This window comes from Taurulus bubalis, assembly GCF_910589615.1.
Source record: "Taurulus bubalis genome assembly, chromosome: 19".
In the NCBI taxonomy this organism is placed as follows: domain Eukaryota; kingdom Metazoa; phylum Chordata; class Actinopteri; order Perciformes; family Cottidae; genus Taurulus; species Taurulus bubalis.
Genome location: NC_136607.1, coordinates 14,660,889 through 14,680,239, shown reverse-complemented (window position 1 = coordinate 14,680,239; position 19,351 = coordinate 14,660,889). Strand labels below are relative to the sequence as shown.

At 41.8% G+C, this 19,351-nt stretch overlaps 2 protein-coding genes across 2 annotated transcripts; one reads left to right on the top strand and one right to left on the bottom strand.

Moving 5' to 3' along the window:
• On the top strand, window positions 1–10,211 carry nop14 (NOP14 nucleolar protein homolog (yeast)). The gene is made up of 19 exons (XM_079235297.1): window positions 1–133; window positions 693–875; window positions 2,368–2,502; window positions 2,757–2,898; window positions 3,001–3,146; window positions 3,337–3,468; window positions 3,567–3,689; window positions 3,806–3,937; window positions 4,064–4,367; window positions 4,526–4,656; window positions 4,777–4,862; window positions 4,965–5,100; window positions 5,507–5,608; window positions 6,010–6,163; window positions 6,250–6,409; window positions 8,542–8,689; window positions 8,779–8,897; window positions 9,002–9,157; window positions 9,247–10,211. Exons 2-19 carry the CDS (start codon window positions 693–695, stop codon window positions 9,353–9,355), a joined length of 2,598 nt encoding a protein of 865 aa, XP_079091423.1. The 5' UTR covers window positions 1–133; the 3' UTR covers window positions 9,356–10,211.
• Window positions 10,212–10,945: 734 nt separating this feature from the next.
• LOC306751703 (uncharacterized protein) lies at window positions 10,946–18,302 on the bottom strand. The gene is made up of 6 exons (XM_079235323.1): window positions 18,195–18,302; window positions 17,676–17,842; window positions 17,490–17,519; window positions 15,679–15,809; window positions 12,492–12,563; window positions 10,946–11,657 (listed from the first exon to the last, which is right to left on the bottom strand). The coding sequence occupies exons 2-6, from the start codon at window positions 17,794–17,796 to the stop codon at window positions 11,637–11,639; spliced, it is 375 nt and encodes a 124-aa protein (XP_079091449.1). The 5' UTR covers window positions 17,797–17,842; window positions 18,195–18,302; the 3' UTR covers window positions 10,946–11,636.
• Between the last annotated feature and the right edge of the window lie 1,049 nt (window positions 18,303–19,351).

The following is a 19,351-nucleotide window of genomic DNA, read 5'->3' as shown; positions in this document are numbered from 1 at the left end:
ACTAAACAACGTGGATAGTAGAAGAAACCAAACATAGAGTGGTATTTATTAAATCCAGAGGTGACAAAGCCATAGCGGCCCATGGTTTCTTCCGGCTGGGTTTAATAACTCGACTCCTCCACGCGGCCTAAAGGTAAGCTCTACCTCTGTGTGCTAATGGCGGCTTGTTTACGAACCGGAGACGGCTCGTAGTGAAGCTAGCTAGCTATTAAGTCGCTGCACTTTTTTTTGGGTCATATACTCGTCGTTTTTATTACATTTGACACCTTTGCTCTTCTGAACCAACTGATGCAGGAGGGTTTGTGAAGTCACCATTAACGTTATAGCAGCAAACATTCAATCATGCCACTTTATTCATTGTCAATTAAATTCGTATAGCTAGTAGCTATATGTTAGTTTCAAGATGAGATAAACTAATCCTTTATTAGTCCCGCAGTGGGGAAATTGCAGGATTACAGCAGCAAGAGATAGCAGTAAAATAAGAAACGAGTAATACATATAAGTAAACATAATCCACAATAGCACTATTATATATACAGACAGAATAAACAAGTACTTACATTTTTATTTATACTGCACCAAAGTGATTGAAGTGTTTTGTTTTTAGCTCAGTATTGCAGTATTCTGATGAACAGAGCCAGTAAAGTCAGTGATATTAAATCAATCAATCCACTAACGTCTCTGTGTTACAGATGGGGAAGGTACCCAAGAAGAGGAGCCTCGCCGACAAGGTCCGCAAAACCAAGACCTCCACTGAAATCAAAAACAATCCCTTTGAGGTGAAAATCAACAGGAAGAAATTTGAGATTTTGGGAAGAAAAACCAAGCATGATGTGGGTCTTCCTGGTGTGTCTCGATCCAAAGCCATCAATAAGGTAAGAGGGAATCTCGTGTTAGTTACTTTCCCACTTGGTCTTCAACAACTTCTCTCTCTTTGAGCAATTAGAAAGCCAGAGCAATTCCTTCAATCTGTAAAATCATGAAATGGACAAACATCATTTTACTTAATAGTGAGTAAGTTCTTGTATAACTTTCTCTTATAAGGTAATATAAAAGAGACATAATGGACATGTTAAACATTCGCTGCTGTTCAGTACAAACTTGTACAATAAATTCCCAGTTTTAGATTTTTAATCGAAAGGACTGGTCTTGACAATATAGGGATGTTGTTGAATGACATTTCTCATGGTGAAGGTGATTGAGTACCAGGAAATCAAGTTATGTTGGTAAACTTGCAATAAAGATTTCATCAATACACATTTAATTACATACATAGATTTTAGTCACAAATGTTTTGTCTTCATTCTATTAACTAATAAAATAAAGCAAAGTCAAATATTGATTTTTAAAAACAAATAAACACCATCTGCATTTCCAGTTGACCCTAAAAATCTTAATCTTCTGATGATGTAGCCAAATATTTCTATATATAGCACCAATGTTATGGGTTAATCCAAATAATGCCATGAAATCAACTATAATTATGAATGTATTTATTGCAGTTGACAATTATTTGATGTACATGAGTCATTCTGATAGTTGAGCTATTCTGAGTTCCAATGCACAAAATGTCATCGCAAACCATCATTTCCAAGGATTACTTTAATTTCTTGGTGGGCCAATTGGATCCTTATGAACTCAACTGTGTACACATTGTATTTTTTAAAGTTCATAATCATTGTCATTTTGCAAAAGGCTGTAGTGATGAAGTGCATTACCAGCAGCAGCTGCTTGATTTTAGGGCTAAAGATTGATGCGTGATCTCAGCCAGGAGATACTTATAGCCTGAGGATGTTTTGTGAAAATGGCACCTGGTTCTTTGACCAAACACCCAGAACTGCAGCAATATATAATATAAATATAAATTGAAAATGTCCGTGTGAGACGAATGTGAGCAATACAGCAGAATCAAGAAAAGGAGACGGGAGACGCTGCTTAAAACATTGAAGTTTCTTCCGTCGGAGTTTAAAAGATGAACTCTTCAACTGTAGCACTGTATCCGTCAGCCATGGGTCACAGCTCATCAACTATTTAACACGATCTGTGCTGTGAAGCCTGGTGCTCTCAGTATCATGCTGAGAGAGGGAGGGAGGGAGGTTGTGCAGGAGAGACTGAGAGCTTTGTGAGGACAGAGAGTTGCTATGAACAGAACTAACACCAAGTTCAAGTGAGGAAGTACACGTATTCAATTGCACGTATTAAATATTGCTTCTAATTTATGATTTTATATGTGTATGTATGTATGTATGTGTATATATATATATATATATATATATATATATATATATATATATACATACATACATACACTTGATCAGTGCAACATTGACATAACTCTTGTCCTCATATTCAATTTTTGATCCGTAGAGAAAAGAAACCCTCCTGAAGGAATACAAACAGAAGGGCAAGTCTGGCAAATTCATTGACAGACGCTTTGGGGAGTATGACACCAAGATGGAACCGGAGGAAAAAATCCTGCAGAGGTTCGCGATGGAGAGACAGGTCAGTGATGTTGTTATGGTTTGTCCAGGACACAGCATGCCCTACCAGGCAGGTTAACTTTCAATAAAATAAACATAAACAACAAGCATTGAGAAAACAGACTTGGTAATATCACTATCTAACGGCCCATTTGTCCCTACTTTGACTTGTGTAGCTTTGGCCTTCTGAATGAATCATTTGTTACTTAAAAATGTCAAACAACAAATCTCACTATGTATTTGAAATTCTCAGCTAAACTTTGCTTTATTCTTCAGCGAGGCCATGATAAGAAGGATGTGTACAACTTGAACGAGGAGGAGGAGCTGACTCATTACGGCCAGTCGCTGGCTGAGATGGAGAAATTCAATGACAATGTGAATAGTGATGATGAATCGGAGGAGAAAGGGCTTTTATCAGGTGAGTTGTGCTGGTGTCCAAACACCAAATGAACAGAGGGTTAAATCATTAACATATTTTCATTTATTTAAAATAATGACACTATTTCTCTTTCTCATCCAGCTGAGCTCACCGCGTCCCACTTTGGAGGAGGAGGTCTCCTCAGAAAGAAAACACCAGGGGAGCAGCAGGATGGGGAAGAAAAACATAGAGCCAAGTCCCGACAGGAGCTCATTGAAGAGCTCATCCAGAAGTCCAAGCAGGAGAAGGTGAGCCATATATCATCCTGTTGCTGTAAATATTCTATACTCCTTCTTCGTCTATGCTCCTGTTAGAGTAACTTCAGCGTAATTCTGCTCGTTGACATTATTTAAAAAATAAAAGTGACCTGTTTTTAAAGATGTGTCTGTGGTCCACAATGACTTCTGAGTTTTCTTAACTTTTTAAAAACTTTTTCAGCGGGATCGACAGGTGCGGAAAGAGGAGTCGCAGGAGCTGACTGAGAAGCTGGATAAGGACTGGAAGAGCATCCAGACTCTGATGGTGACAAAGACGCCCAAAGGTGAACATGTCGAGGAGGAGAAGCCCAAGGTAGCGTCGCCGCAATGTGCAGAACGTTATTCCTTCACTATGTGCTTTCATTCATCAGTTGCAGAGCCTGACATTTCTTTGTTCTCTCTTTGTTGCAGCTGGAACCGTATGACATGATGGTCAGAGAGCTGGGCTTCGAGATGAAGGCGCAGCCTTCGGAGAGGCTGAAGACCCCGGAGGAGCTCGCCCGGGAGGAGAGGGAGAAGCTGCAGAAACTAGAGGTATGTTCGCTGTGCAAGGTTGAATACTTTTATCTCAAGGCAAACAGCTTCTAGTCACTATCACATGTTTTGATGCTCTCTAATAGTAGATCCTCGGTGCTCTGTTTTCTTCCTAGTCTGACCGCCTGAGGAGGATGATGGGAGATGAAGGCGGGGAGAGCTCACAGAGTCAAACCCACATCTCTGCTGATGACATCAATGATGGCTTTATCCTGGATAAGGATGACAATAAGACCCTGTCTTATCAGGTGAGAGACATCCCAATACAACCAGTTTTGTTTGTTAAAGAACTGAAAGGTTATTCACTTTTGTTTTTGGTCAATTTATATGTTGATACAGAATGTGTTGAATTAATATTTCTTTTGTGAATCCAGGATGGAAAATGGAACATTGAAGAGGAGTCTGAGGAAAATAAGGATGAAGAAGACGATGAAGAGGCACAGAGTGGAGAGGAGGAATTGGAGGAAGGAGAAGAAGATGGAGATGATGAAGAGGAGGAAGACGAGCAGGAGGGCAGTAGTGAAGAAGAAGAAGAAGATGGTCACTCTGACCTGGAGTCCGAGCAAGAAAGCGAGGATGAGGAGATGAAAGAGACCAGTGCCAAACCGAGTCTGAGCATAGAGGAGATGAAGGCCCAGCAGGAAGCGGCCAAAGCAGAGCTCCCATACACTTTTAAAGGTAACGACCCACAGAAACACACGTACAAACACTATGCTCAGAGTCCACGAACGGCTAACTTTGTCCATGACAAATAGAGACATTTTTAGATGAGTATTGTCACCATTCTCCTATTTAGAATAATCTGTTTAACTTGTATGTGTGTCTTCTGCTCTTAGCTCCAGAGACCTACAACGAGCTGAAAGATTTGCTCCACGGCCACACCCCTGACAACCAGCGCCTCATCGTGGCCAGGACTCAGAAAAGCAACCATGCTAGTTTGGCTGTCGGCAATAAGCTCAAACTGCAGGTAAAATGTAGAGCAGGCGCTATATCGCTGTAAATAAGTGTGGCGCTTTTGTCTCTGTAGCCAGTTTACGGTTGCGCTCACTGCCATCTGAACTTCAAACGTTGTCTCTGTTTGTCTCAGAAAATGTTCGGCTTCTTGTTGGAGTACATCGGAGAACTGGCCACCAGGAGTCCACCTGAACTCACCACCACAGATAAGCTCATACCGTGAGTTGCTTTCTTTCTCTCGTTTTAACTCCTGATTTTAAATATGTAGTCCTCAAAACAAAATGTATCTGATCATTCCTGCTCTGTTTCTTCTCTCTGTAGAGAGTTGTACACTATGTGTCAGATGTTCCCAGAGGCCGCCTGTAAGACCATGCAGAGCATCCTCGGAGACGCTGGTCATAGCACGGAGGAGGTGCTGGAGGTCAAAGGGCATATTCCTTTCCCAACGCTGGACATGGTATGGATTACTTGCTTCCACAACGTACACATGTTCACCAGAGAGTTGAGAGGTTTTGAACTTCACTGCCCTTCTAGCCTCAGCTGAAAAGGTTTTGTCTTCTTGGTCAATGCTGTAGGTTTGGAGGAAAAACATAATGTTGTATTTATATCTTTGATACAAATACAGATTTATCTTTATTGTTAGATTCTAGTGTATTTTAAGGAGATTTATAGCCCTAAATAAAAGCACAGATTAAATCCCTTTTTTTTTTTTTAAACTGAAAAACATGCAGATAGTAAAATGACGCCTTTTCTTCTTGGTATCAAACAACAGTATTTGTTCCTCATTTTCTCTTCTGTCTGTGACAAACTGCTACAGTGATTTATTTTATTTTTTTTAATTTATTTTTTTTATGTGTTTTTAGCTCATCTACCTGAAGGTGACAGCCCTGCTGTTTCCTACCTCTGATTTCAGACACCCTGTTACAACTCCGGCGCTGCTTTACATCAGCCAAGCTCTCACCAAGGTACATCATCATCATCAGTTTGTTTCCTGTCTGTGTCGTTAGAGCGGTTTCTGTGTTGTTCCGATTGTTCTTGCCTTCTTGCCTCACGGGATTTCACAATTTCTCATTCTGTTTGCATCCAGCATCTCTTCTCATTAGGCATCTTTCTTTGTGTGGATTTTCTCTGGATATGAAAAGTCTTTTTGATATACCCTTCAAACATCTTCAATTATTTATTGGAAGTTTTCCAGGTTATGGAGTTGTTTTATTTCCACTGCTGCAGCTGAAGTCTCCTATTTAAATACCACAAAATCAATGTGTCTGGGCAAATGGATGTTTGATTTTCAGCACTGATGCCATGATCATACCTGTGTTTTTTAAAAAAAAAAACCTAAATGTATCTATGCTTTGTACGTCCTTAGTGTCCAGTGAGATCCTTACAGGACGTGACGTCGGGTTTAGTGCTGTGCTGTCTGGGAGTGGAGTACGTCACGTTTTCAAAGCGCTTCCTGCCGGAGCTCATCAACTTCCTGGCTGGAACGCTGCATCTGGCCGTGCAGGACAAGAGCTCTCTCGGTAGCCGCACGCTCGTTTTAAAAACGACACGTTTCACAGTGCCAGCATTATGTACGGCGCACCAAGACTTTGCCATTGTGTTGCAGGTTACACGGTGGTGCCGCCCTTTCGGCCATCGGGGAAGTGCAGTGATCTGCTGGTGTTGTCAGACTCCGAGTCCTGCAAGAGCTGGACAAAGAAAAGCCTCCCATTGTCTGCGACTCAACACCTGGAACTCAGAAATGACCTGGACAGAGATCACCACAGGTAGGAGGGGAGGGGGAGAAGCTGGTCAAACCTCGAAATCTTAGATCCCACCACCAGCCTTCTTTAATGTCTAGCTAACGGCTCAAATCAAGTAACTTTGCTTCTGATGTTTGAGTAATTACGGTAACATCGGGTCTCTCTTCACATCAGATGTACTGGATGTTTTTTTATTTAACGGAATATATTTTGGAAATATGCTTATTAGCTTTTCTTGCTGAGTGTTGGATAAGATGAATCAATGCCACTCATGTCTGTCCATTTAAATATGAAGCCAAAGCAAGGAGACGGTTATCTAAGCTTAGCATAGCAGGACTGGAAATAAGGTAACAGCTGACCTGGCTTTGTGCAGAAGTTTAAACAAATCCACATGTCAGCACTTTTAAAGCTCATTAATTAACGTGTTCATTAGCACATTTACCATCATAAAACCACAATATGTCAGTGTTACTCTTCAGTTATTATACTGAATAAACTATGTAATCTAACTGTTGCATTGAACAATTATTTAAATGTTTTCTTCATCATTGTAAAGCACATTGTGTGTCTTCACAGCCTGTGTGGACAGGAGGAATGATGTAAAGGGAACTAATGCATCTTTTAATATGATATAGGCATGTGAGTAATGTTTTGAGAGAGAAAAAATTACGTATCCGGGCTTATCAGAAAACTTTGGATGACAAGAACTCGCAATTTCTTTATTAATTTACTGTCCACTGTTAAATTATTTCTAAATGAAAGCCCCAGACGTGTTTTTGTAAACCCTGCTGCATACACAGCTGACCCCCAGAGACATGGCATTCAGAAACAACAGATCTCACAATGCCTTAATTGGCCATTCAGAATTGAGAATGTAACAACACCACGTAATAACAAGAGCGAACACTCGTCTGGAGACAATGCCCAGCTGAGAGGGAGCGAGGGAGAGGAAGTGTGAGAAAACGTTTTGTCTTCTCGCAGCTCCTCGTCTTCAGTTTGGACGACCAACAAATAGTAAGACATAGAGGAGAAGAAGTGAGTCTGATTAATTATCCTTTTTATAGAAGAAGAAAAACACAAGCTCATTTGTTTTTAGCAACAGAAAAAAGACAATGGAAGCACACAAACATGTCTTTTCTTTAAACTGTTGCTTCACAACATTTGATAAAGAATGCAGTGCTGAGAAGGAATGACCGTGCGATGAATCTCTTGGTTAATGTACGACTATGATACGATGAGTCATCACACGATGTTTACCTGTACAGACTGTATGGCTCAGTATGATGCATCCACTCTTGTGATTCCGATGAGTCGCCCGTGTGGTTTCACACAGCAGCTGGTGCGTGGGCACAAAGCGAGGCTTGTAAACGGGCTTCAGTGGCCCATGATTGTGCACGGGAGGTGAGAATATACATTTTGATTTGTACTCTACTTAAATTAATACTCATAATACATAATTACATTTATTGACTATTTGTCAAAGAACATTAAATATGCTTGAGTGACAAAGAAAAAACCCCAATCTAATCTTTTATGTCCCGAAGATCAGTTACAAGGATGTCAAAGAAAAAATGATGAGGCATTGTTTGACTGTAATTTCTCCCCAATTTCATTTTTTTTAAACAGCAGTTGTTAAACGGTATTTAAATTCTTAATGACTCCTCATCATCCTTAAACACCTTGCCTGGAGGTCTGAACCACACTGTTCTGAACACACAGCGCTGCATGTGACTCCTGCTCCTCACACCTGGGTGCCCAGTCACATTGGAGTGTCTGCCTCCCTTCAGGCCTCACAGTGACACGGACCACACCAGCAGCTGTGTGCGACCCGTCCAGTGGCTGAATTACCGCCGGGGTGACGCAGCACCTGGGTCGGGAAGGACGGAGCGAGTGCACGCTTCATGAAAGAGAAAGTGTGTCTAGAAGCGCAGAGATGAGAGAACTAGGACACAGAACGTTGAGCAGAAAACAGTTCCTCTAGATGTCTAGATACAGTAGCAGGTTGGCTCCCGGGCTCCTAAATGTATTCCCACATATACTTCCATACTCATGGTGTGATCTGTGGGTGTGTTGCTTCTGTTGAGGCTAATTACCACGAGACAAATGCCGAACCATAAAAGTGATATCTCTCTCTCTCTCTCTCTCTCGCTCTGCAGGTTAATGTGTCTGTCTACTTGCCTGGACCTGGTGAAGCGATGCAGTCTGCTCTACAAAGACCTCACGTCCTTCGCGTGCATCTTTCAGCCAATCGGAACGCTGCTGTCCAAACACCTCTCCGCCCAAACATTACCAGAGCCTTTACAGGTTGGTGCCAAAGAGTCTGACACACAGCGAGGTTTCTCTTTTTCGTTCAAAGTTTCTCCCTAATGGTGATGGTTGTGGTTTTGTTGCAGGAGCTTCACAGTGAGATCCTGGAGAGCCTCAGCAGAGCTCCCGAGAGTCGCAGTCGGCTGGTTTTAGAGCGGAGGAAGCCGATTCCGCTGAAGCTGCTCACACCCAAGATTGTTGAAGTGTAAGATGTGATCCAATCAGTACAAAAGCTAAATTGACTTTCCGAACCTGGAAACGGAGAGAAAGCGTGCACATTTGCTGACAGTGCTTTTTTTTATTTGTCAGGTTGGACTACGGGAAGAAACGTGGCTCCACTAGAGAGGAGCGAGAGAAGGAGCGCTTGAAGCACAAGTACAAGAAGGAGTTTAAGGGCGCTCTGAGGGAGATCAGGAAGGACACGCGCTTCCTGGCCAGAGAGAAGCTCAACGAGGTCATGACCAGGTACGGATAACATGGAGTGTCCATGTGGGAGAGAACTGAAACTGTTTCTGTGAAAAAGCCTTTAACTGGTGGCATGTTCTGTGTTTCAGAGACTCGGACCGAAAGAGGAAAGTGAGGGAGCTCTTTGGCAGCTTGGCCACTCAGGAGGGAGAGTGGAAGGCCCTGAAGAGGAGGAAGGAGAGGGGGAAGAGGAAGTGAAATGCAGAATCTCACTCTTCATTGTATCTTTCATCATGTGTTTCCTGTCAAATGGACATCTCCCATCCAGATGTGGATAACAGCCAGTTTAAAGTTGAAATCTGGGGGAACTAGGAGCCGTTTGCTTTGTGGATTATTTTTTAATCGCGAGATGGGACAAATTCAATTTCCTTGTCACAGCACGCTTTTTTTATAGTGTTTGACAAATAGCTGTCAGAAATGCACACCAAGTTGTCAAATATTATGATGTAGGCGTTTGATGCGAACATCGGATACTGTTGTTGGAAGTGTCAGTCAACACAGCAGTGAATACTTGGTTTGCATTCTCTGTTTTTTAACCCCCAGAATCCATCACTATAATGTGCTTAAATAAAAGAAAAAGACATAAATGACAGTATCTTTCTGATCTCTGCTTTTCAGTCAAGCTCAGTAAAGAGCAGAGTTGTTCCCATCATAGCAAAGTCAAATGCTTTTGTAGAGAGAGGATCGGTAATACAATCATGACGTGATCTGACCGTCAGTTCTATTACATAAACGTTATGGATTGTTCAGTGGGTGTCTTTTAGAGGGCGTGAATCCAGTTTTCTAGTTTTACTTTGCTGTTTTTAAATATGAGAATTAAACCGCAGCCACACAGGGATGTGTGGTGAGGAAAGATGGGGAGAGGGAGACATTTTTATGCCCTGAATGAAGTCAGAAGATGGAAGTCCTCTGTAGACCAACATTCAACTCCACCTGCTTGTTAGCATGCTGCCAGTGTACCGCTGATCCCACTTTGGTTGTTTTGCCCTGAAACTCTTAGTGTTCACACCTGTTGGAAGAAAAAGGATGCATGCTTTTTTTTGGGAAATAAAATGCTCCCATCATTTCCCAGCTGTTGCTCTCTGTCTCGCTCTCTGTTTTAATGCGGTCTAGAAGGTTTCCACATATTTTGAATGTGGATCGTGACAGTCTTCCGGAGAACTTCAGCCCAAATTCAGGCGATGAAAGCGTGCATGTTTGCTATTTTCCACTCAAGACAAAGCTCATTAATGTCAACATACATGATGTGCTGAGCTTCACAAAGGCCATGTTTACATCTGGAGGAAATGTGGCTCAACATTTTCCTTGGGTGAGAAATTCTAATTCAGCAACCACTGAAATACATGCGCTCAAAGTAGTGTGTGTGGTTAAAAAGCAAGCGAGACATCTTGTAGGCGTAGATGGATGCGTCGTGAGCAACATATCAAAGCACATGTGGAACATCTGTCTTGGTGGTCATGAAGCTGAACTTTTCTCTCGGAGGGAACGACGCTGGAGGAGTTGTTTTCAAGGACGGACCTTTGTGAGGCCGTCTCCTCTTCCTCTCTGCTGCTGACGTCACACGATCATGTTCTATAGTGCGATAACACACAGGTTGGTTCAGTGGCTGTAGGCCGGATTATGACTGTATTTAACCCAAATGCCAAAAGACATTTTCCCCCAGATGAAAATACCAGTACATCACATCATGAACCCTTTGATGCCAAAAAATGTGGACTCCTCAAAACAGCAACCTGTTATTATTCCCCTAGAATGAACAAAACTATACAGCACAACACACATTTTCTTCCTTATTTTTATTCAACACTTAACTCCAAATAAATTCACTTTGCAGCGGCTAAGCTGTGTGGTTATACATGCTCTTGTTTTTCCAAAAGTCCGTTCAGAATGAGATATATTTTGTCACAGCAGTGTTAAATTAAAAAATACAATATGAATGCACGAATAGCTCAGCACTTTGTAGTCCACCGCAAAATACAGCGACAGTACACAGACAAAAATAGAGAATATCATTATACGCTTCCATTGCAAGATCACTGTATAATTCTTCATAATATAGAGACACTTAGGTGCTTGAAGTGTTGTATTTCAATGTTTGAGCAATTGACATAGCCACACTGGTGAAGACAACACACACACACACACACACACACACACACACACACACACACACACACACACACACACACACACACACACAGACAGACAGACATTGAGACGTTTACTCACTGTAATTACAGTCACTTTCAGGACTGATGTGTAAAAGGCACACGCACACACTCACACAATAGCTCTCTTTCTCGACAACATTTACCCACATACTGCTGTACAGACATATGTAACAACACACACACACACACACACATAGATGTTGGGCACAGACTCCATAAAGGACCAAAACGAGGCACAACGGGACTTGGCAGAGCGACATGGAATGTTTCGGTCATTAATCGTTGGTCTTTGATTGCGAGGCTCTCGCTCAGTTGTCGTCGGTGTCGTCCTGAGAGAGAAGAGGAGCGAGAGGTGGGCGGTGAGCTTACTGTCCTTGAATGAGGCGTCGGCATGCAGCACGATGATTGTACAACCAGATGAGGTGATGTAATGACACCTATTAAGATGTGTCTTTTGTGGCTTTGTCCTAAACAAGTTGCAAATGTTCATTTGTTTTTCAGATTTGGAGACGATCCTAATTGAATACACATAGTATGACTGCCACTAAATCCCATATAAGATACAATATTTTGATAGTGTTTAAGGCGGGATGTTCCTATGCTTCCCTTTTATATTACAGCTGATTTTGTTGAGCAGTTTTAGGCTGATGAGACGACAAAAAGCACAGAAAAATCCCCCCAAATGTATTCCGATTATAGTGATGTGAATTTAAGGCTCTACAATAAATCCACCTCTGTTTGATACTGACTGCAAACTATAAAACCTTACTTTTAAAAACGTTGCACCGAGGACACCGAAGTACTATTTAGAAGCCAGGGCTCTACATTGACAGCCTGCTATAACAGAATGCATGATTTATGCTGTAATGGCTGTGGTAACAACATTTGTGGTTTGTGTGTGTTCCAATGGGGACATGTTTGTCCTTAAGGGTCTGAGTTATTATTGAGAGTTATATTAAGAGCTGTGGTTAAACTTAAAAAATAACAAACATCCTTGCAAAAAAACGAGTGTCACATGCATCAACACAGCCCAACTGAATAAAAACATGTCCCTTATGACGGAGGTCAACTGCCTATCTTCTCTAGTTAATGACCTGTTCCTTCTTTAACTTTGAAATGCAGCTTCATATTATCACATTAGACTTTTGCCAGTGGAGTCTTACCTCTGTAGCCTCAGCCGGGTCAGTATCAACCGGTGACTCGGCCATTTCCTGTGCTGCCAAGGCTTCATCACTCTGGGAAAAGACAAAGGGAAATGGTTTTACTCTGAATATGATCCAATTGGCTATATTTATGTTTAATGTGAAAACATGGCGACCAATTTGGAAAGCCTTCATATGCCCTTCTTTTTTTTTTGGAGAAAACAATTGATGACAATAATTAGTGAATCTGAAATGAAAACAACAAGCAGACAGATGCATCTCCAGACCATCAGAACAACATCTGGATGCACTATCTATCATTATGCCATCTTATATGACACGTTTGAAGACAAATAACTCATAATTCATCCCTTTGCTTTGTCCCTTTACACATGAATTGACGCTTGCACTCATTTTCCCAGCGATCATTGTGCTCGCTGGTCATTTCTATTGAGAGAGCCGCCGAGCAACAGACGAGACATGAACCGCTAATGAAGGAGGGGAGGTGTGGGTGTGTGTGACGTCTCCCCCGTCTGGCTCAAAGGATGCCTTGATTACGTCGTGCCATTGAACTGACCTTCTGTAATGGGGAGCGGTCACAGTGCGTGCGTGTGACATGCTCACCGGCTGACATAACCTTAAACCACTTACTGCACCTTCTACTCCATGCTGTTGCATTTAACACCGCCCATCGAGCCTCCATCTGGTCCACAGGCAGAGCCAGAGACATGTGTGCTCACGTAAACACACACACACACACACACACACAAACGCACAGCTGGACTGCCAACAGACACCACCTCGTCTTGTTACTGTGGGCAGATCACACTTTGGCCAAAAAGTTAAAGATGTGTTCGCTTTTCATGACAAATCCAACCTGAATATGTTTGTAAACCAATCAAAGCAGAATCAGAGCAACACCTGGCCTCCAATCTGTATTGTTTCACAATGGTCTCCCGGGGACGTGAAATGCCTCTTTTATTGCATGACCCTGAAAAGATCTGAGCAATAAGACGTGTTGGTGTTGTTGACCATTTTCTAATTCCTGCCATGTCTCCTCCTCAGGTCCCCACCACTCTACCGACCACGCTCTATCTCATTTCACATTTTCCTCTCCTTCTATTCCTCTCCTTGCTGTCTCCTGATATGAGTCACCAGCAGCGGATGCATTGGAGAAACAACTAGATTAGGAGATTAATCAGACTCAGCATCCCACCGTCCTCTGCTTGTGTGTCTAAGTGTGTGTATGTGTGTGTGTCAGACACACAGGAGTCAATCTTTGATGGGCTCTCCTCGCATCAATTTTTTAATCAAATCAATATTAATGATGTTCCATGGCTGAGCCGCCTGGGAATGATGGTTAAACGAGCACAAGCTGCTGCCGTCTGCATGTCAATCTCTCGCTGGGAATACCAGGATTTCTTTTTGATTTGTCTTTAATCTGTGTGTTTAGTCCTCTCAGGTTGTTCACCATATCTCCATCAGTCAGCACCCTCTGTGTCTGTTTGTCCATCTGTTTGTCTGTGCCGCCTGCCAGTTTGGCGTATCATCCTCATAACGAGGCTGATCTCATTCCAGGTGAAGCTTCGTCAGGGTTTTTATCCCTCAGGGTGAATATTAGCCATCGAGCTGCCTCGGTAACGCAACCCCCCCCAACCGGGATGAAAGCCTCCAACGGGACGCTTGTGCAAAATACCACAAGCATCTTTTGATAATGAAATCAAATGCAGCAAATGTCAGAAAGGAAGGATGGCACCAGTAGAGGAGAAATAATTGGATTGCTTCATTAAAGGAGCCGCGTGTACAGGTGTCAGTTGTTGCCGCTGGCGGGAAAATAACTTGATGACTTCTTTGGTATCGTGTCTGTTTTGTATGATACTTTTCACGGATCACAGACAATTGAAGCACAGCTGAAGACATGTGTGAGCATGTGCGTGTGTGTATGTATGTGTGTGTGTGTGTGTGTGCGTGTGTGTGTGTGTGTGTGTGTCTCGTTATCTCTCGGTGTCTAAATTGGGCTAATTAAGAGGCGGGAGATCGAGCATCACAACAAACATTTCGACAAAGTGTTGGCGTGGCCCAGGGAAATGTTTGATTGGCTTATCATTTTTTGCTACTCACAACGATGTTATGAGAGAGGAGGGTAATTACAAGCACATTTAGTCCTCTTTCAGAATTACATCCAATTCTGACACCGTATTCATCCAGATCCAAATCACAGGGTTAGAAACAAAAGAAGAACAGTGTTTGTTTGTGTGAACATGAAGGTCATCTCCTCCTTTTGGTAAGTCGGTCTGTCTGCGCTGATCGGAGGTGGAAAGTCAAAGTGAAAATGTATTGATGAAGGGATATTTGCTCAAAGGTTTGGTTTACATTCAGTGTATGTAAATGTCAAATACAAGTTTTCACAATACAGGTGTGCATTTCTCAGTGAAATATCTGACAAACGATATCTACATTTTTCACGGTCAAAAAGGTGCTTCACGTTGTTTTTTTGATTGATAAAATTTCATGCAAAAGCCCCGAATTCCCCCGAAAGAAGTGACCGAAGACATGACCTCAGACATGACCCATGGACAGAGAGGAGAGGGCAAGAAAGAAAAGGAGGAAGGAAAGTCATGTTTCATATTTCATGTTTGACTTGTGTCGCAGCAGTAAATTGTTGGCTGCAGTAAACTCCCCTTACCTCCTCCTTTTCTCCTCCTTTGGACAAACAATGCTGGAAAGCTAACAATGTGCAACGCCTTTCATTTCATTTCAGAGAAGAACGACAGGCAGTAGATATGAGAAGTGATGACAAACGACTCAAGGTGAGGAGGCCATTGTGACACCGTGAAGAGTTATGATGTGTTGTTGTATATCAATATGTGTGAGCAAGCTGCAAGTGTGATCAGAAAAGTACAAGTTGCACTGCAAAATAGGAATAGGAAAATGGAAATATTTTCCTATTCTGTATATTTATTTAATAAAATGTTCATATAAGAATAAAAACTAGTTTTTGGGAACTGTTTAAATCCTGACACATGATAATGCTGTAGAGGCGCTATAATCAACAGAAACATAGATAACACGTTTTCATTTTGATATCATTTTAACCCGAATAAATACACGTCAAGTCAAAACAAGTGCAAATGATAGCTTAGATATTAATACTGATTTATCAAAAATAAAAATAAACAATACTTTAAATGAAAAGTGTCTTCCTTACTTGTTTGGCCGGATCCTTCTTGACCAATCCGGTGGCAACGGCAATGTTGCCTGCTCCCTCCACCGTTTTGTGGGCCACATTGGTAACCCCGGTAACCATGGCTCCACCCACCTGTGATACTCCAGTCGCAGCTGGAGGGACCAGAAGAAGAAGAAGAAGAAGGGCATTTGAGGAGGGGCATCGCTCTAGAAACTCAGTATCATGTCTGTGAGGATTAGCGTGTAGGAAATGAGTGATTGAAATAATGTGTCGATATTAGTGAAATATATTGACAGGAACTAGATATGACCTTACTTATATGCTTAACATCATACTGCATTGATTCAATACTCAAACTACATTGCTTAGTTTGACCTGATGGATCTGCTAAAGGATCAACCATAAAGTCAGGGAACCTACATGTTTTTTTTTATCTTGGAAACATGAATGTGCACAACCAATCCAACACAAATCCAACAATTAGATTTCAGCATCGTGTGCCGCACATTTAAACAAACATGTCACATGTTCATACAATAATCCAACATCAGTGCCTGTGTCTGTTGCCACAAAACCCATACATGTATTGAACTGAACATGTTTTATTTCTTAAATGTATTTGTAGAGAAAGGCTTTATCATTTTTCAAATAGTCTCATGTTATAAATAGTGCTTGCTTGACTATATTGTAACATTAAGATACATGTGGATGACAGTTGTTGCCTACACTCTGCATTACTACATGGATAAATATTTATTTGGAACGCCCTACAGATCTAAAGACTGGATCGTCACCTGTTGTGTCTTTGGGTTACCTGAAAAACGGGAACAGCCTGCAGGCGCTTTCCTTTGGACTTCACCGAGTTTAATCCACCCTTTTATTGTCTGAGCAAAGCATTGTTGTGTGATGTGTCATTTGTGACTTTTATGTAAGCATTAACTGTTTTGGAAAGGTGTTTTGTAAATATACATTTTATTTTAAATCAGTGAGGCGTCGTTCTTAATTCAAGGGTCAATCCGTTTAGATATTCTCTTGATAGATATCCACTCAGAACAAAGCTGCTTGAGGGTCAGTCTGCACGTGATAAATGTATTTACACCAGTGGCCCAAATAAGGGTTCAAAAGTAAAATTCGAGGGAACGCGAGATTATTAGCAGTAGAGGGACTACAGAAAAAAAACACACATCTGCAACAAGTGACATGGGGCCACAAATAAAAAGCTTTATTTTAGGGGGCAACAAGCCAAAATAATTGGGAACCGAATGCTCTGTACTGGTTGGGAATGTATTTACATATAATAATTAATCACACCTAAACTGGACTTTGATATAAGGCATCGCATCCTCCTAAAAGCAGATTATCAGATCATCGGTCTGAATGCAGGCTGCTTGGTACCACTGAGAACAAAATATATCTTCCCTCACTTAGTGTCTAAGACACTGTATAACCACAGTTTCAAAAACACTCACTTTTCTCGCGGCTATGTTACAACAATACATTTCCCTGGATGCCTATAACAGGAAGTCTCCCCGGGCTCCTCTGCTTGTTGTGTATGAGGAATGGCAGGGCCAGGCCCATTAGGGATTAGGAAGCTTGTGTGGAGTAAGGCGGTGAAATAGGACACCTACAGAGTTACAGTGCATCTCTCTTTCTTACCACCTGATGATCCAGTGAGATTATATACCCTTTCTGCTTTTATGTCAAAGATTGAGTAAAAAAAAAAGCAGCCGAGTTTACAAAATGTGTACATTGATACACGAGTGAACAAGAGAACAAGGGAACAAGAGAAATGGAACAGGTGCATTTAAGCTTGATTTAATATATAATCTTACCTGTTGTGAGCCCATCCTTTGTTTTGTTACCTGAAAGGATGCAGGCAAAGCTCAATTAGTTAAACAGAACAAAACAGTATGATTTAAATACAAATGCACTCATTCATACCGGCTCAGGTGAGTGTCATTGTGCAATAGTAACGATTGTAACATAATTCATAAATCAAATGGATTCCCAGCACCCACCGACAAACATGACCCCATCCTTCGTCATCTCAGCTGCTCCAGTCACTCCATGCTTGGTTTTCTCCGCCGCCGCCACGACCCCATCCTTGGCTTTGGAGAGACCCTTCATGAACGTGTCCATGGCTGCTCGATTGGCTCCCAAAATGTCAGCACGCGCGCACACACAGCTGTGAGGAAGTCAAGAACAGGCGCACAATGAGGAGGCACTCCCGGATCGAAGCGTCAAGCGACAAGACGCGCACACGATGCCACCGCCCTACTTTTCTCCCATGACAGGTTTGTCGAGCCGATGGCACCGTCTGAAATGTTCGAGCTGAACAAAAATCCCACCTGTAGGTTACTGGTTCCAGCCCCACTGAGGAACCATGAATGGACTTACTATTCATTTATATTTAAATAAACGGGTGTATTGCAACGCGATAGGGAAATAAAAATAACGCTGTGGCTGCTAATCTTAAATAAAATACATGTATAGTAGAGTATTTATGGGAGAACAAGAAATACAAGCGGTCCACGCACCTGTTCGCTCCAACTTCCTTTAAGCCGAGAATGTGGTGAGTCTTCCGGGATGACAGCAGAGCTTCCCCCAAAGGGCAGTAAAACCGGTTTATTCTCTCCAAACTACAACTACTCTCTCAAACAGGATCGTGTGTGTGGTGTCCTCCTCACAGACAGACGCGCCACAGGTTTTGACAGACGCCTCCCACGCCTCGGTGATGGAGAAAGAGCGAATCAACCCCGTGATGCTGATGCGAGAGAAGAGATGCTCACACACGCGCGCACGCACACACACGCGCGCGCGTATACACACACACACGCACGCACGCATATAACTCACGCACACACACGGATTACGTAGCTCTTTCTGCACGTGGGTTGCCCACAGCATGTAGGTGCAGCAGGCTCTTAAGAGCGTCAGTTGGCTGAATGCATCTGCAGCCAAACTACTAATTAGTGGCAGTATAATTATGCAAAAGAACACTGTCCTGGGCTGATGATCATGTTCAAATGTGAGTAAGATGTTAACTGCAGCTGCGCAGCAAGTCCCCGAGGATTATTTTTGAATTGTAGCCTAAATCCAAAGATGTTTGAATGGGCTTGCAGTAATCAAACATCTGTGTTCTTCTTTTGAGGTTTTTCTTATATAATTTTGGGATTTAAAGAGCAATGACACACCTTTTAATATGCACATAGTCAAAAGGCACTTTTTAATAAAGGGTTTATGAGTCGTAATTAAAGTGTATGATTAAAATTATTACATAGTTATAACTGTCAACTTGCTGTCTTAAAACGCAAGAAACCCATGAAAATCTATTTATATCTTTATTATTATAGAAAGGATAAATACAACCTGGCCCAAATTGTTCTTGTTAAATGCTTATAACAGAGTTTAGGCAATAAAGGATGCAGTTATACATGTTGATAAGTCATTAATAAGGATTTTATAATTTAATAATAAAGTTGGCAGTTATAAATTGGTGATTAACTACTGTTGGTCCATATTGTCTTTTTCTTTTAGGTAAAATTAGTCTTCCCAACCTTATGAGAAAGTGGTACCATGATAAACCTTTTGTTATGGGTCATCCATGTCTCAATTTCACTAAATTTGATTTCCTATGTTCAAAGGCTGCTGTATATTTGGGGTTATTTGGTTGCCAGATGTGTGTTTTATAAAT

Excerpts from the sequence above, each read along its gene's own strand:
- LOC306751703 (XM_079235323.1), bottom strand. The coding sequence starts at position 17,796 with ATGGACACGTTCATGAAGGGTCTCTCCAAAGCCAAGGATGGGGTCGTG. Across the intron at positions 15,810-17,489 it reads AAAGGATGGGCTCACAACAG|CTGCGACTGGAGTATCACAG; the intron begins GTAAGATTATAT and ends TGGTCCCTCCAG. Across the intron at positions 12,564-15,678 it reads AGAAGGATCCGGCCAAACAA|AGTGATGAAGCCTTGGCAGC; the intron begins GTAAGGAAGACA and ends GTCTTTTCCCAG.
- nop14 (XM_079235297.1), top strand. The coding sequence starts at position 693 with ATGGGGAAGGTACCCAAGAAGAGGAGCCTCGCCGACAAGGTCCGCAAA. Across the intron at positions 2,899-3,000 it reads GGAGAAAGGGCTTTTATCAG|CTGAGCTCACCGCGTCCCAC; the intron begins GTGAGTTGTGCT and ends TTTCTCATCCAG. Across the intron at positions 4,657-4,776 it reads GCAATAAGCTCAAACTGCAG|AAAATGTTCGGCTTCTTGTT; the intron begins GTAAAATGTAGA and ends TGTTTGTCTCAG.